A 16,507-nucleotide genomic window follows, 5' to 3' on the forward strand; every position below is an offset into this window, starting at 1 on the left:
TCATATATGGATCTGCCTGACTCCCCTGAAGTAAAATCTTATTCCAAAAATTGTGCATGACAAAAAGTAATGACACTGCTTCTTTTCACCAAGAAGTATTCCAGTATCTCTTCTATTTACAGCTGGAGCATACCTGTATTTTCAGTTTTTATCCCACCATACCAGTGGGATGAAGAAGTCACACTTAAATCTTTACAGCCCTTGACACTTTACTGTGCAGTAAGAATGTGACGATAGATTTCTCAAACACTTCATGGCAGAAAAGGTTCTCAGGCCCTCCTCTCTTCCATATAGCTGATTCTTTGCAACAAGGGAAAAAGGAAGCAAGTCCACCTCTCATGGCAAGTAACATGTGGTTTCAAATCAGACACACAGAGATAAGAGAAGGAGATATATAAGAAGTAAAGATGCAGTTTGACACCTTTCTGATTGTCAAAATATTAAAAAGGTCAGAGAGTAAGCATTTTCCACTCAACTATTAAATCTATTAGTGTAGACTAACAGCTTGAATGTTTATTCCACAAATGCTTGTTTGGAATAAAATTTTCTGTTCAATTAATACTGTATTTTTGTTGGTAAGGGGTAATATTAATATATCCTGTAGTATGAACTTAAGAAAACTTATGTCTTTACATGCTAAAGTTATAATTAACTCAATTTATGAATAGATCAATTCTACAAACTGTATAAGGGAGCAAACACTGTCTCTTCTAACCAAATGTTAGTGTGTAACAAATCCTATAGTAACAGAAACCTTTTTTTTTTTTTTTCAAATTTACTTACCAGCTTTATATGCTATAGCATTAGAAGCAGGCACAGACTTCTTGTAACACAGAAACACACTGGAACCCCACTGTAAAATATAAATTAGGTTTTAAAAAGATGAAAGAGTGAAAATCAATTGATTTTGTCGAATGTCTGCTAAAGATTTTGATTATTTCTTCAGGGAAGTCTATTTAAAACATGTTTCTCAAACAGACTTTATAGTATACAATATAACAAAGCACGAAACTACACTAAAAGAAAAGGAATAATAAAAAAAATTGCCACAAAAATTAAACTGATGTGAGGTTTATTTCAAAAAGTTTAGAACTCTGTAATCATGCAGAGGCTGCCTCTATTTGAAAGAAACAACACAAAATGGAGTGGATGCTGAGCCCAAACTAGGGAAGACTGGGGCTACTAGATGCTATGAAGTCATTATCTCCAGAGTCAAACTGGTCTTGACTAACAGCCTTGGGTGCATTGGTCAGCTCTGACTATATCACTTAGGCTTTCAGTTTGATTTAAAATATTTTTCAAAATAAACATAACATAAACACAACTCAAAATAAACATAATTTTAGGGTCATAAAAAACTAGAAATCAAATGCCTATGTTGTATTTTTCTCACTACAACCTTTTTAAAATAACCATGAAAACTATAATATCTAAGATAATTAAATAAATATAAGCAGTATCTCAACCCAGTCTCCCTGAAGTTGTCCTTGAGGACAACACTGAAACCCAAAAACTAGTAAAATCTGTACATTAGTGTGATGTATTAGCACATACCAAGGAAAAAAAAAAACAAACCTTACTTTAAGTATCTATTTTCTGGATGAAATTATTCTAAAACATCAGATAGCTAAGGATTTTTTAAGTTACAATGAACCATGAAAATTAGAAGGCTAAAATTTTTTTTTTTTTAAATCATGAAAATATAAACTAAGAGTAAATAATAAGTCAAAGGATAAAGAGGAATCCAAAAAATTTTTCTTAATTTTCATATGAAATTTCGGAGATGAAACTGTATTCTTACCATTCCGCAATTTAAGTTTTTATCAACTTTGCAGAAAGTATGAGGAGGGGTTTCTCCCTTACTGGTTACAATAACACAGATGTCAGTTACAGCCAAAGAATTCTGGGGCCGAATTAAAGGAGCCCTTCGAAAAGTGATAAAGATTCTTTGTGAAGTAGTTGAACTATTGTTGACATTGGCACAGCGACCATAGGGTGTGGCTTGGATCACTTCACATCCTGGAATAAGCCTTTCTTTCCCATCATATAAAACTCTGTATGGAAGGGAAGAAAAAATATTGACATGTAAACTTAGGTTAACACTACTTTTTTCTCCTTGATAACATACTTTTTTTCCCGGTCTCCCCTGTTGTTTCCCAAAACTTAATTACAAACCAAAACTAAAATTATTACTTTGGGAATTATAAATCTCTTAACTACTATTTTTTAACAGTTAGAACACAATTTCAGAAGTGTAAATAGGATCAAACAATTTGTTTTTTTTTTATTGCTTATTATATGAAAAATGAAACAAAAGAGAGGCACTACTCCAACCATCCTCAGGTCAATTCTTAGTAGTTTTATCTAATATTCAGATGTTTCCACAAAACTTATGTTCATAACTCTCCTCAAAATTTTCCCTTTAAAAAACTCCTCAAATGAAACTATAAAACACTGTTTAAAGAAATTACAGATGAGCTAATAAATAAAAAGGGCTTTCCCCAATAGCTCAGCGGCACAGAGCCTGTAAGGCAGGAAACCCAGGTGCAATCCCTGGGTTGGGATGATCCCCTGGAGTAAGAAATGGCAACCCACTCTAGTATACCTGGGAAATACCAGGGAAAGAGAAGCCTAGCAGGCAAACAGTCCATGGGTTCACAAAGAATCAGATATGACTCAGCAATAACCAAAAACAATAAGTAAAACGTCATCTCATGGTCATGGATAAGATGACTTAGTATTGGTTGGATATCAACTTTCTGCAAACAGATCTACAGGGTCAACACAATTACGATCTAAATCCTAGCTGCTGCCGCCTGCTTTTCTTAAATGCGTTCAGGGCTTCACAAACCCTCATCACATAACCTAACTAGCTCCTTAAAAATATACTCTCACTATAGCTTTTTGTTCTTTTATGTTTAATAAACTTACCTGATAAGTACAAAAAGAAATCACATTTGAGGCTCTAATGCCTTCATTTCAATATTCTTTTGAAAGGAAATAATCTAATGACTCAGTACAATGCAGAGAAATCCAGTAAGGATGGACAGAGGTACATAATATCTTACTACACTTGATCTTGAAGTAACAAATAATAATAAAACCATCAAGGATTTTAAAATTTCTATTCCTGTGTACCTTAAATAAATTTTATTCCCTTCACTACAGCAAAAGAAAGTCACCATACCCAATGTCAGTAAGGGGTGGTTTCTCTCTCCCTCTCTTGTAACAGAGAAACAGTTCTGGGCTTTTCAGACTTCCATAGTTCAAGTTTGCCTGGAGACCTGATGGAGTGGCTTCAACACAGGTGTATCCTTCAGGTACTGTTTCCCCAGCTGATTTGTTAATAACTGCAATGTCTGTTATTGGAGCTTTAGGTCCAGTTGACTTAGTATCTAAACGATTTATTTCTTGATCCAGAAGAGTAGATGTATCAGTGAGACCTGCCACAACAAAGTAGTCCACCACTCTTGGCCCTTTGTTTTCTATCATGGCTGCTACTAGATTTCCTGGAAGAGAGAGAGAGAAAGAGAAAAAAATACATCGATTAAATGAAATGCCTCACCCTAACTCACTAAATTAAAATACTCCTAAGTTAACAATAATTAACCAGAACACTTCCCAGTTGAATTTACAGTCAAACTGTTTTCATTCTGTAGAAGAAGCTTGTTATATAGCATTTAATCAGTTTTTACCTCCTACAAAGTAGAAGTTTACAGCACAAATTCATTCGTAAGACAACTATGATTCTATCATATGCCTAAGGTCCTGTTAAGGATAATCAAACTATCGGAAGTGGGCCATGGTGCTTTCCTTTCAGCAAAATGCATACACACACATGAACAAAATGCATACTATTTTTTAAAAATCATTCTAAGTTACAGAATTCTTAGAGCTAAACTTTACATTTAAACAAATGAATTGAGTTCATCATGAATTATTCAAGGTATAACAGAAAAAAATAAAGATACTAGTAATAAATATAATTGGGCTTCCCGGGTGGCTCAGTGGTAAAGAACCCGCCTGCAATGCAAGAGATACGGGTTCAATCCCTGCGTGGGGAAGAGTCCCTGGAAAAGGAAATAGCAACCCACTCCAGTGTTTTTGCCTGGGAAATTTCGCGGACAGAGGAGCCATGAGGTCACAAAAAGTTGGACAGGACTTAGCAACTAAACAACAACAACAAAAAGAAATAAAAATAACTAAACCAGTCTCTTAATCCAATCAGAAGTATGCTCCTATAGGTAAAAAAACTTTGAGTAAACACAGGTAAACTAAGAGTGTTTAAGGGTCAAAACTAAGTATGTTTCAGTTCAGTTGCTCAGTCGTGTCCGACTCTTTGCGACCCATGAATCGCAGCACACCAGGCCTCCCTGTCCATCACCAACTCCCGGAGTTTACTCAAACTCATGTCCATCGAGTCGGTGATGCCATCCAGCCATCTCATTCTCCATCGTCCCCTTCTCCTGCCCACAATCCCTCCCAGCATCAGGGTCTTTTCCAGTGAGTCAACTCTTCGCATGAGGTGGCCAAAGTATTGGAGCTTCAGCTTTATCATCAGTCCTTCCAATAAACACCCAGGACTGATCTCTTTTAGAATGGACTGGCTGGATCTCCTTGCGGTCCAAGGGACTCTCAAGAGTCTTCTCCAGCACCACAGTTCAAAAGCATCAATTCTTCGGCGCTCAGCTTTCTTTATAGTCCAACTCTCACATCCATACATGACCACTGGAAAAACCATAGCCTTGACTAGACAGACCTTTGTTGGCAAAGTAATGTCTCTGCTTTTTAATATGCTATCTAGGTTGGTCATAACTTTCCTTCCAAGGAGTAAGCGTCTTTTAATTTCATGGCTGCAATCACCATCTGCGGTGATTCTGGAGCCCCCCAAAATAAAGTTTGACACTGTTTCCACTGTTTTTCCATCTATTTCCCATGAAGTGATGGGACCAGATGCCATGATCTTAGTTTTCTGAATGTAGAGCTTTAAGTCTACAATGAGGGAGATCTAGGTTCGATCCCTGGGTTGGGAAGATACCCTGGAGAAGGAAATGGCAACCCACTCCAGTACTACTGCCTGGAAAATCCCGTGGACAGAGGAGACTGATAGACTACAGTCCACGGGGTTGCAAAGAGTTGGATAAGACTGAGCGACTTCACTCACTCTGAGCTTTAAACCAATTTTTTCACTCTCCTCTTTCACTTTCATCAAAAAGCTTTTTAGTTCCTCTTCACTTTCTGCCATAAGGGTGGTGTCATCTGCATATCTGAGGTTATTAGGGGTCATTACTATTTCATATATAAATACCAGATACAGCATAAAAAATAACCAAAGAAGACAAAATTATATAAAATACATTATGGATTTTATGTGCTTCTTAAAAATACTTTATTAAGGTATAACTTACATACAATAAAATGTACATATCTAAAATGTACATATCTAAAGTGTACAATTTGGTAAGTTTTCACAAATGTATACACCCATGAAACCATATCACAATCAAGATAGAGAACATATTCATCAACATCCAAAATACTCTTGTACCCCTTCATCATCCCTTCCTCCCCAGGCAATGAGTGACCTGCTTTGTGTCATTATAGATTAGTTTCTAGAATTGATATACATCAAACCACACAGCGTATTCTTTTTTGGTCTGGCTTCTTTCACTCATTTATGTAATATATTCTGAGATTCATCCACATTACTGTTAATATCAACAGTTCATTCCTTTTTATTGCTGAGCAGTATTCCTCTGGCAGGCTATAGTCTGTGGGGTCAAAAAGAGTCGGATACCACTTAGCAACTAAAACAATTAACAACAATTCCATGTCTGAATATACCCCAAGATGTTTATCCATGCACCTACATTAATAAACATATGGGCTATTTTCAGCTTGGAGCTATTATCTATATAAAGAAAGCTAACATGAAAACCCATGTACAAACCTAACAGACATATGCTTTCATTTATCTTAGTTAAATTCTAAGATGGAATGAATGGATCACCTGGTGAAGTGAAGTGAAGTCGCTCAGTCGTGTCCGACTCTTTACAACCCCATGGACCGTAGCCCACCAGGATCCTCTGCCCATGGGATTTTCCAGGCATGAATACTGGAGTGGGTTGCCGTTTCCTTCTCCAGGGGATCTTCCCGACCCAGGGATCGAACCTGGGTCTCCCGCACTGTAGGCAGACGCTTTACCGTCTGAGCTACCAGGGAAGCCCACGTGGTAGGTATATGCAATTCTAAAAAAGTGCCAAATAGTTTTCTAGAATGACTATATCACTTTACATTCCTATCATTAGTATTTGAGAGTTCCAGTCATTCCACATCCTTTTCTAGAAGGTCAGTCTTTTAAATTTAGACCACATTCTACTATGTCTATAGTGATACTTGGCTATAGATGTAATTTGCAGACACTACCCTTATGGCAGAAAGTGAAGAGGAACTCAAGAGCCTCTTGATGAAAGTGAAAGAGGAGAGTGAAAAGGTTGGCTTCAAGCTCAACATTCAGAAAACAAAGATCATGGCATCTGGTCCCATCACTTCATGGGAAATAGATGGAAAAACAGTGGAAACAGTGTCAGACTTTATTTTTGGGGGCTCCAAAATCACTGCGGATGCTGATTGAAGCCATGAAATTAAAAGAGGCTTACTCCTTGGAAGGAAAGTTATGACCAACCTTGATAGTATATTAAAAAGCAGAGACATTACTTTGCCAACAAAGGTCCGTTTAGTCAAGGCTATGGTTTTTCCCGTGGTCATGTATGGATGTGAGAGTTGGACTGTGAAGAAAGCTGAGCGCCAAAGAATTGATGCTTTTGAACTGTGGTGCTGGAGAAGACTCTTGAGAGTCCCTTGGACTGCAAGGAGATCCAGCCAGTCCATTCTAAAGGAGATCAATTCTGGGTGTTCATTGGAAGGACTGATGCTAAAGCTGAAACTCCAGTACCTTGGCCACCTCATGTGACGAGTTGACTCACTGGAAAAGACTCTGATGCTGGGAAAGGTTGGGGGCGGAAGGAGAAGGGGACGATGGAGAATGAGATGGCTGGATGGCATCACCGACTCGATGGACATGAGTTTGAGTGAACTCCGGGAGTTGGTGATGGACAGGGAGGCCTGGTGTGCTGTGATTCATGGGGTCGCAGAGAGTCGGACACGACTGAGCGACTGAACTGAACTGAACTGAATAACTAGTGATGTTGACCACCTTTTCTGTCCTTATTCTCCATCCATATATTACCCTTTTCATATACTATTGGATTCTACTTGCTAAAATTTTGTTTGAAATTTTACATGTGTTAATGAGGGATACCAGTCTATAGTTCTTTCCCCTCCCCTTATACTGTCTTTAGCTGATTTTGATATCAAGGTAATGTGATAGTACTGATGCTGAAGTTGAAACTTCAATACTTTGACCACCTGATGCAAAGAGCTGACTCATTTGAAAAGACCCTGATGCTGGGAAAGATTGAAGGTGGGAGGAGAAGGGGACGACAGAGGATGAGATGGTTGGATGGCATCACTAACTCAATGGACTTTGGGTAAACTCCCAGAGTTGGTGATGGACAGGGAGGCCTGGCATGCTGAAGTCCATGGGGTCGCAAAGAGTCGGACACGACTGAGCAACTGAACTGAACTGAACTGAATGGGATAGTTCACAGAATGACTTGGGAAAACTTTCTCCTTCAGTTTTCAAGAATTTGTATAGAATTGTTAATTTTTTCCATCATTGAGGTCTAGAGTTTACTTTGAGAGTATATTGTAAACTATAAATTCATTTAACATGTAGGGCAATTCAGGTTACCTATTTCTTCTTGGGTAAACTTTCATAGTTTGTAGTTTCATCGTTTGTATCAGTCTTAGTCCATTCAGGCTGCTATACCAGAATATCATAGGTTGGGTGACTTATAAACAACAAAAAATTTATTTCTTGAAGATGGGAAATTCAAGATCACTGGCAGATTCAGTATCTAGTAATGGCTGGCTTCCTAGGTCACAGAAGGCTGTTTTTTCACTGTAACCTCTTAGGGTGGAAAGGAGCAAAGGATCTTCCTGGAGTCTCTTTGAGAAAGACACTAAAACCACTGATGAGGGTTGCATCCACATGACCAAAACACCTCCCAAAGCCCTACTTCCATATACCATCACATTGGGGGTTACATTTTAACATAAGAATTGGGGGTACTTCCCAGTGGTCCAGTAGTGGTTAAGAATTTGCCTTCTAATGCAGGGGACGCAAGTTCAATTCCTGGTCTGGGAACTAAGATTCCCCCAAGCCGTGGGACAGCGGAGCAACGAAACCGCCAGGCCACAAGCAAGACTCAATGAAGCAAAAAACTGAAATACATAAATGAAGAAATGAAGAATTGGGAGAGGGCATGTGGACAGGAATTTGTCCATTTCATCTAAGTTGAGTAATTTACTTGTATAAAGTTTTTCATAATATCCCCTTATTCTTTTAGTATCTGTAGAATACCATAGTGATGCCACATTTCTCATTTATGATATCAATCAAGTCTGTGCCTTCTTTTTATCCTGATCAGTCTGGCTGCTGCTGCTGCTAAGTCACTTCAGTCGTGTCCAACTCTGTGCGACCCCACAGACGGAAGCCCATCAGGCTCCTCTGTCCATGGGATTTTCTAGGCAAGAGTACTGTAGTGGCTTGCCATTGCCTTCTCCGGATCAGTCTGACTAGAAAACTGTCGATTTTAATGAACTTCTCTAAAAAGCAACTTTCAGTTTCACTTGTTTTTCTTTCTTGCTTGTCTATTTCATTGATTTCTAGTTTGAACTTTATAACTTTCTTTCCTCTGTTTACGTAGACTTTCAGTTCCGTTCAGTTCAGTCACTCAGTCACTCTTTGCGACCCAATGAATCACAGCATGCCAGGCCTCCCTGTCCATCACCAACTCCCGGAGTTCATTCAAACTCATGTCCATGGAGTCAGTGATGCCATCCAGCCATCTCATTCTCTGTCGTCCCCTTCTCCTCCTGCCCCCAATCCCTCCCAGCATCAGAGTCTTTTCCAGTGAGTCAACTCGTCGCATGAGGTGGCCAAAGTATTGGAGTTTCAGCTTTAGCATCAGTCCTTCCAGTGAACACCCAGAACTGATCTCCTTTAGAATGGACTGGTTGGATCTCCTTGCAGTCCAAGGGACTCTCAAGAGTCTTCTCCAACACCACAGTTCAAAAGCATCAATTCTCCGGCGATCAGCTTTCTTCACAGTAGACTTTAATTTGCCCTATTTCTAGTTTCTTAATGTCAGAGCTGAGGTCACTGAGATCTTTCTTTTCTAACGCATGAATTCAGAGCTAAAATGTTCCTCTCCAAAATTGTCTGTGGCATCTCACAAACTCAGTTATGTCTTCTTCTTATTCAGTTCAACAGATTTTAAAATTTCTCTTTCTTATTTTCTTTGACAAATGGGCTACATACAGTATGCTTTTCAGTTTCCAAATTTTGTACCTGGAAATTTTCCAAGAATCTTTTGGTTACCGATTTCTAACTTAAATATACTATGCTTGGAGGATATACTACATATGACTTGCAGTCTTTTATCTTTATTGAGATTAGTTTTACAGCTAAGAATACAGTCTCTTTGATAAATACAATGTATGTTCTATTTTTGCTGGAGAGAGGCCAAGAAGGTTATTAGTGTTATTCAAATCTATATATTCTTGCTAATTTTCTGCCCACTTGTTTAATTACTAACACAGTGTTATTGAAATCTCTGACTATAATTATACATCTATTGACGTCTCTCCTTTTAATTCTATCAGTTTTTGCTCCACGTAATCTAAAGCTCTGCAGACATAACTATCTATAATTACTATGTCCTTTTGATGAACTGACCCCTTTATCATTATGAAATGATCTGCTTTATCTCTGGTAAAAACTAGTCTGTATTAAAAAAAAAACTTTTGAAAAGTATTAAAATATTTATTAAAAGATATACAGTTAAATAATTAGACTTCATTTTCCACCTATAGCCAAGATACCCTTTCAGAATCAATTTCATTTCACCTTACTATTTAGAATGGCATAACATTTTAATAAATAAATATTATTAACATCAACAAAATATTATTAACTTCAATTTACAAGGCTAAATGTAGTTTGCAAAATTCCTGTCACTGAAATAAAAAAATTTTTTAAAGGTTCAAAAATATCAGTGTTCCCTGGTATTCCAAACCATAGAGAATGAAAAACGAACATTGTTTAAACCACAATGAAACTAAAGTATTATTCAAGTTATCTGCTACAATTAAGGCCTCAGTGATTCCATATAAACAGTATTATCAACATCAGTTATGCTGGCTGAATCATGGAATTACAAAATCAAAAAAGTAACTCATTTCAGATAGTCTGCTTCTTTCTAAGAAAACAAAGCAGTGTAATTCCCCACTGTCACACCGGCAACTGACAGTTTTGTAAGGAAGAAGGGATGTAAAGAAAGGCTGAAAACACAAATGCTTTAAAGGAGTCATAGAAGATATGAGCTGTCAGAACTAGAGAGAGAACACAGGCAGCCACTACTGGTCAAATTCATCCAACTACTGCCAAATGGACTTGGTAAAACCAGAACTTCCTTCTTGTCTTTTCAAGAGAAAACAAATAATTCAGATCCTGCCCCTACTCCCTACCACATACCTCCAATATTTCAGGGCAGAGCTCTTGTGACCAAACCATGTGTCATCTACCTCCCAAGCCAAGTGCGACTGCCTGGGCTGTAGAGAGCCCAGACAGTTCCTTTCCAACTTTACCCTGACTGCACAGAGTTGAGCACTGGAATAATACAAATTTTAATTTAAATCACCAAGTTTTAACATCAGCCACTAATTAAAAATCCTTAAATATTATACAAATAAAACGCATAAGCAGGCTGCATTGACTCTAAAGATTAAATATCTATAAAAGAACAATTTCTAAATTTCATTTTAAAATAGTGACCTGGTTAAATACCTAACTTCATCATGAAATTTATGTGAGCCAATGAACCTAACTGTATATCAAACTGATATATGTAATCACATAGAAGAGAATGAAAAAGGAAAACTAATTCAAGTAAATTTTGGACAATTTAACATGAAGAACTGAAAATAAATCTTAGCCTTTACTTAGAAGGCTTGTTTTTTTCATACTGGTATGTTTGTAGCAATTCTGAAATTATGATATGTACTCTACGATTGCTTAACTGTTGGAAGCCAGAGTTTCTGCGATGAGAAAAGGGAGCTGTAACTAAGGGATAGGATAAGACAAGTAAGAATCTCTATTGAGAATGGGATTAAGAGGTATCAGTACAAACTCACGATTTTAAAATATATATACACTGAAGGCATGTGCACCTTGAATTGGATCACAGAAATCTTTTATTAATGTAAAAATTAGTCAAATTAAAATAAAATTTGGATTTCAGTTAACAACAATGTAACAGTATTGATGTCTTAGTTTTGAAAAATGTACAGTGGTAATATAAAATGTCAGCCATAGAAAAATACAGGAATTCTCTGTGCAATTTTTTCAACCTTTCTGTAAACCTAAAATAATTTAAAAATAAAAATGTTTCAATACATGAGTGTGAACATTATTGATTACAAAAAAATGGTAACAGTCCAAATGTCCATCAACTGATAAAGAGATAAATAAAATGTAGTATATTCATACAATGAAATTTTTATTGTTCAGCAATAAAGAGAAACTAAGTACTAACACATGCCACAACATGGATGAACCCTGAAAACATGCTAAGTGGAAGAAGTCAGTCACAAAAGACCGACAGTATGATTCCACTTATATGATGCAGCACAGGCAAATCCATAGAAAAAGTTGGCTGCTAGGCCTGAGGGTGAGAGGAAATAGGGAATGACTGATAAATGGGTAGGGCATTTCTTTGAGGGAATAAAAATGTTCTAAAATTGATAAAGAACCTGCCTGGCAGTACAGGAGACGTAAGAGATGCAGGTCCAACCTGTGGCTCAGGAAGATACCCTGGAGGAAGGCACGGCAACCCACTCCAGTATTCTTTCCTGGAGAATCCCATGGACAGAGAAGCCTGGCAGGCTGCAGTCCATAGGGCCATACATTCAGACATGACTGAAGCCACTTAGCATACATACCTAAATGCACACCTATATATGTATTTAGGGTGTTCATTGGAAGGACTGATGCTAAAGCTGAAACGCCAATACTTTGGCCACCTCATGCGAAGAGTTGACTCACTGAAAAAGACTCTGATGCTGGGAGGGATTGGGGGCAGGAGGAGAAGGGGACGACAGAGAATGAGATGGCTGGATGGCATCACTGACTCGACGGACATGAGTTTGAGTGAACTCCGGAAGTTGGTGATGGACAGGGAGGCCTGGCATGCTGTGATTCATGGGGTCGCAGAGAGTCGGACACGACTGAGCGACTGAACTGAACTGAAAATTGTTTGTGGTGATAGTTGAGCAATCTGTGACTACACTAAAAATCAGTAAATTATATATTTTAAACAGATGAACTGTGTGGTGTATAAATTACAGCTCAATAAAACTCCAAAATGCGTATGTGTGAGTCAGTGTATCTCCTCCTCCTCTCCATTATTAAAAAAGAACAAAAAACAAAAACCCAGAAGCTATGTCACTCCACCAGCAACAAACAAACCCAACACCTAAATCTTTGTTTCTTTAAGACATTTCCAGTCAGGAGATAACTAGAGCTCCTTGGAGAAATGGCCAATTCCAAGGCAGGAATTGTTCTTTTAAAAAAAAAAATTTTTTTTTTTAATTAAAAAAAAAACGTAACACAGGATACACCCAGAATATTTTATACAAGGGGGGAAAAAAAGCACTGCTCAAAGACTAATGGGGGACTCAAAAGGGGACTGAAACTGCTTGAAGAGTCTCCCACTGGCCAATCTGGGAACAAATTTAGCATCAAAATGAGTGACAGTAACGGACTAATAAAACACTGCCTTTTTTTTAGGCCTTGAGTCCACACTGCTATAATTATAAAATAAATGAATAAAAGTGAAAAAAGGAAAGGAAGACTCTTCAAAACAGAATACAACATAATAAACACATAAGAAATGATTAAAAGCCATTTTACAAGCATCACAGTATTCAAATTCAAGTAAGAATCACCAAATGGATGCTAAAACGACTGGATAAAAAAGCGGTCAAGATGGCAGAAGAGAAAGACCTTGAGCTTACCTCCTCCTAAGTCAAGTGAAAGTTGCAGAGTCATGTCCGACTCTACGACCCCTTGGATATACAGTCCATGGAATTCTCCAGGCTAGAATACTGGAGTGGGTAGCTGTTCCCTTCTCCAAGCTGTTCCCTTCTCCCTTGCCAACCCAGGGATTGAACCCTGGTTTCCCGCATTGCAAGCGTGTTCTTTAGCAGCTAAACCACCAAGGGAGCCCACGTCCTCCCAAGGGCACACCAAAATTACAACTATATACAGAGTAACATTGGTAAGACCTGAAAACTAGCAGAAAAGATGTTCTACAACTGAAAATAAAAAATAACAATGAAACAAATAAGAGGGGTAGAGATAGGATATGGTAGAGAAGCCTGGTAGGCTGCAGTCCGTGGGGTCGCTAAGGGTCGGACACGACTGAGCGACTTCACTTTCACTTTTCACTTTCACACATTGGAGAAGGAAATGGCAACCCACTCCAGTGTTCTTGCCTGGAGAATCCCAGGGACGGGGGAGCCTGGTGGGCTTCCGTCTATGGGGTCACACAGAGTCGGACACGACTGAAGTGACTTAGCAGCAGCAGCAGAGAACCACACCCCAGGTGGGAACCACAAACAGGATAATTACAAAAGCAGAAGTAACTCCCCAGGGTGCCCCACATCAGGTTCCCTAGCCCAGAGACTGCATCCAGGAAGATGAGCTCCTACAATGTTTGGCTATGAGGGCCAGTGGGGTTTACTTTGAGGAGAGTCAAAGGACTCTAGGAAATAAAGATTCAACTCTTAAAAGGGTACACTCAAAATCTCACACACTGAGAACCAGAGCATAAGCAGCAATTTGAAAGAAACCTGGGTTAAACCCACCTGCTAATCTTGGAGAATCTCTGGAACAGAAGGCAACTGAGCTTACCCTGTGGACACAGATACTGGCAGCGACCACTGTGGGAGCTCATACAACATGAACACACTGGAGCTGGCAAATGTCATTTTGGAATCTTCTAACTTATTATTATTAGCACTGGGACCTGTCCCAGCTCACCAGTCTGTCAGTGCCAGTACTGGGACACCTCAAGTCGTGCAGCTACCCGGGTCCTACCAATCTGTGGCCCAGCCAGCTTAAGACACCCACCCCATCTGCCTCAGGACCCAGCTACTTTCACCAAGGGCTCAAGACCCAGTACTTTTACAAGAAGTGTTAAAGAAACTTCTCTAATGTGGAAAATAAAAGGTTACAACTAGAAAAATAGATGTTACAAAAGGAAAAATCTCACTGATAAAGGCAAATATAAAGGTAGTAAATCAACCGCTTACAAAGCTAGTAGGAAGGTTAAAAGACCAATGTAGTAGAATCATCTACATCTGCAGTAAGTAGTTAAGGGATACAGAAAACAAAAAAATATAAAATATGATGTCAAAAGAAAAAATTAAAATATAGCAATCAAAAATCTATGATAATGTAGGAAAAGCAATTCTAAGAAGGAAGCTTATAGTGACACAAACCTACCTCAGAAAGCAAGAAAAATCTCAAATAACCTAAACTTATAGCTAAAAGAATCAGGAAAAAAAAAGAAAAATAAATAAATAAAGGAATGAGAAAAAGAAGAGCAATCAAACCCAGTTAGTAGAAGAAAAGAAATCATAAAGATCAGAGCAGAAATAAAAGAAGTAGAGGCTATTAAAAAAAGAGAAAAGATCAGTGAAACTAAGAACTGATTCTTTGAAAAGATAACCAGAACTGATAAACATTTAGCCAGACACATCATTAAAAAAAAGGGGCCCAAACAAATAAAATTGAAAATGAAAGGAAGACATTACAACCCACACCACGGAAATACAAATTATCATAAGAGATTACTATGAACAATCATATGACAATAAAACGGACAACCTAGAAGAAATGGACAAATTCACCTTCTCAAACTATTCCAAAGAATTGCAGAAGAAGTACTTCCAAACTCGTTCTGCGAGGCCAGAATCACCCCACACCAAAACCAGAAAGTATCACACACACACACAAATACAGACCAGCCAATATCACTGATAAATACAGATGTAAAAATCCTCAACAAAATATTAGCAAACCAAATTCAACAATACATTAAATGGATCATACATCATAATCAAGTGGGATTTATTCCTGGGATGCAAGGATGGTTCAAGATACACAAATCAATAAACATAATATACCACATTAACAAATCATACTCAATAGTGAAAAGCTGAAAGCATTTCCTCTAAGATCAGGAAAAAAGACAAGGATACCCACCTCTTACCATTTTTATTAAACATAGTATTAAAAGTTCCAGCCATAGCAAATCAAAGAAACAGAAGGGGAATCCAATTTGGAAAGGAAGAAATAAAACTCACTGTTTGCAGAAGACATGATACTGTACATAGAAAATCCCAGAGGGAATTCCCTGGTGGTCCAGTGGTTAGAACTCCACCCTTTCATGGCTGAGGACATGGGTTCAATTGTTTCCCTGGTTGGAAGCAACACAGTGTGGCTAAAAGAGAAAAATCAAAGGGACGGGGAGAGGGGTGGGGGGGGGCACTTCCCTGGTTGCTCAGTGGTAAAGAATTCACCAGCCAATGCAGGAGCCATGGGTTCAGTCCCTGGTCCAGAGAGATCCCACATGCTATGGGACAACTAAACTCGTGTGCCCCAACTACTAAGCCTGTGGTCTAGAATCCAGGAATGACAACTACCGAGTCCACATGCAGCAACTACTGAAGCCCAAGCAGCCCAGACTCCGTGCTCTGCAACAAGAAGCCCCTGCAATGAGAAGCCCACACACGGCAATGAAGAGTAGCCCCCACTCTCCACAACTAGAGAACAGCCCGCAAAGCAACAAAGACCCAGCACAGCCAAATAAAAAAGCAACGAGAACTCATCAATGAATTTGGCAAAACTGCAGAATACAAAATCAATGTACAGAAATTGCTGCATTTCTATACATTAACAACAATCAGAAAGAGAAATTAAAAACATATTTACAGCTGCATCAAAAACAAATATCTAAGAACAAATTCAACTAAGGAAGTGGAAGATCTGTATTTGGAAAACTGATGAAGGAAACTGAAGACAAAACAAACAGATGGAAAGATAAACCATGCTCATGGACTAGACGAACTAATGTTGTACTACCCAAGGCAATCTACAGATTCATGCTAGTCTCTATCAAAATATCAATGGCATATTTCACAGAACTAAAACAAATAATTCTTAAATTTGCATGGAAACACAAAAAATCCAAATCTTGAGAAAGGAAGCCAAAACAATCTTGAGAAAGGAAGACAAAGCTGAAGGTACCACATGAGC

The 16,507-nt window shown here is 38.3% G+C and overlaps 1 protein-coding gene across 3 annotated transcripts in view; it reads right to left on the minus strand.

Moving 5' to 3' along the window:
- The window catches only part of DENND4C (DENN domain containing 4C), a 123,629-nt gene that overhangs the window by 83,683 nt on the left and 23,439 nt on the right, over positions 1-16,507 (minus strand). For all 3 annotated transcript variants that reach the window (XM_055428160.2, XM_055428158.2, XM_055428159.2), the window contains 3 exons: positions 3,188-3,509; positions 1,802-2,054; positions 784-853 (listed from right to left, as the gene is read on the minus strand). In XM_055428160.2, the coding sequence (XP_055284135.2) occupies positions 784-853; positions 1,802-2,054; positions 3,188-3,492 (628 nt within the window). In that variant the 5' untranslated portion in view covers positions 3,493-3,509. The remainder of the gene's footprint in view (positions 1-783; positions 854-1,801; positions 2,055-3,187; positions 3,510-16,507) is intronic.

The sequence above is a fragment of the Moschus berezovskii genome, chromosome 7, assembly GCF_049115385.1.
Source record: "Moschus berezovskii isolate FMDL1 chromosome 7, NW_MosBer_1.0, whole genome shotgun sequence".
NCBI classification, from domain to species: Eukaryota; Metazoa; Chordata; class Mammalia; order Artiodactyla; family Moschidae; genus Moschus; species Moschus berezovskii.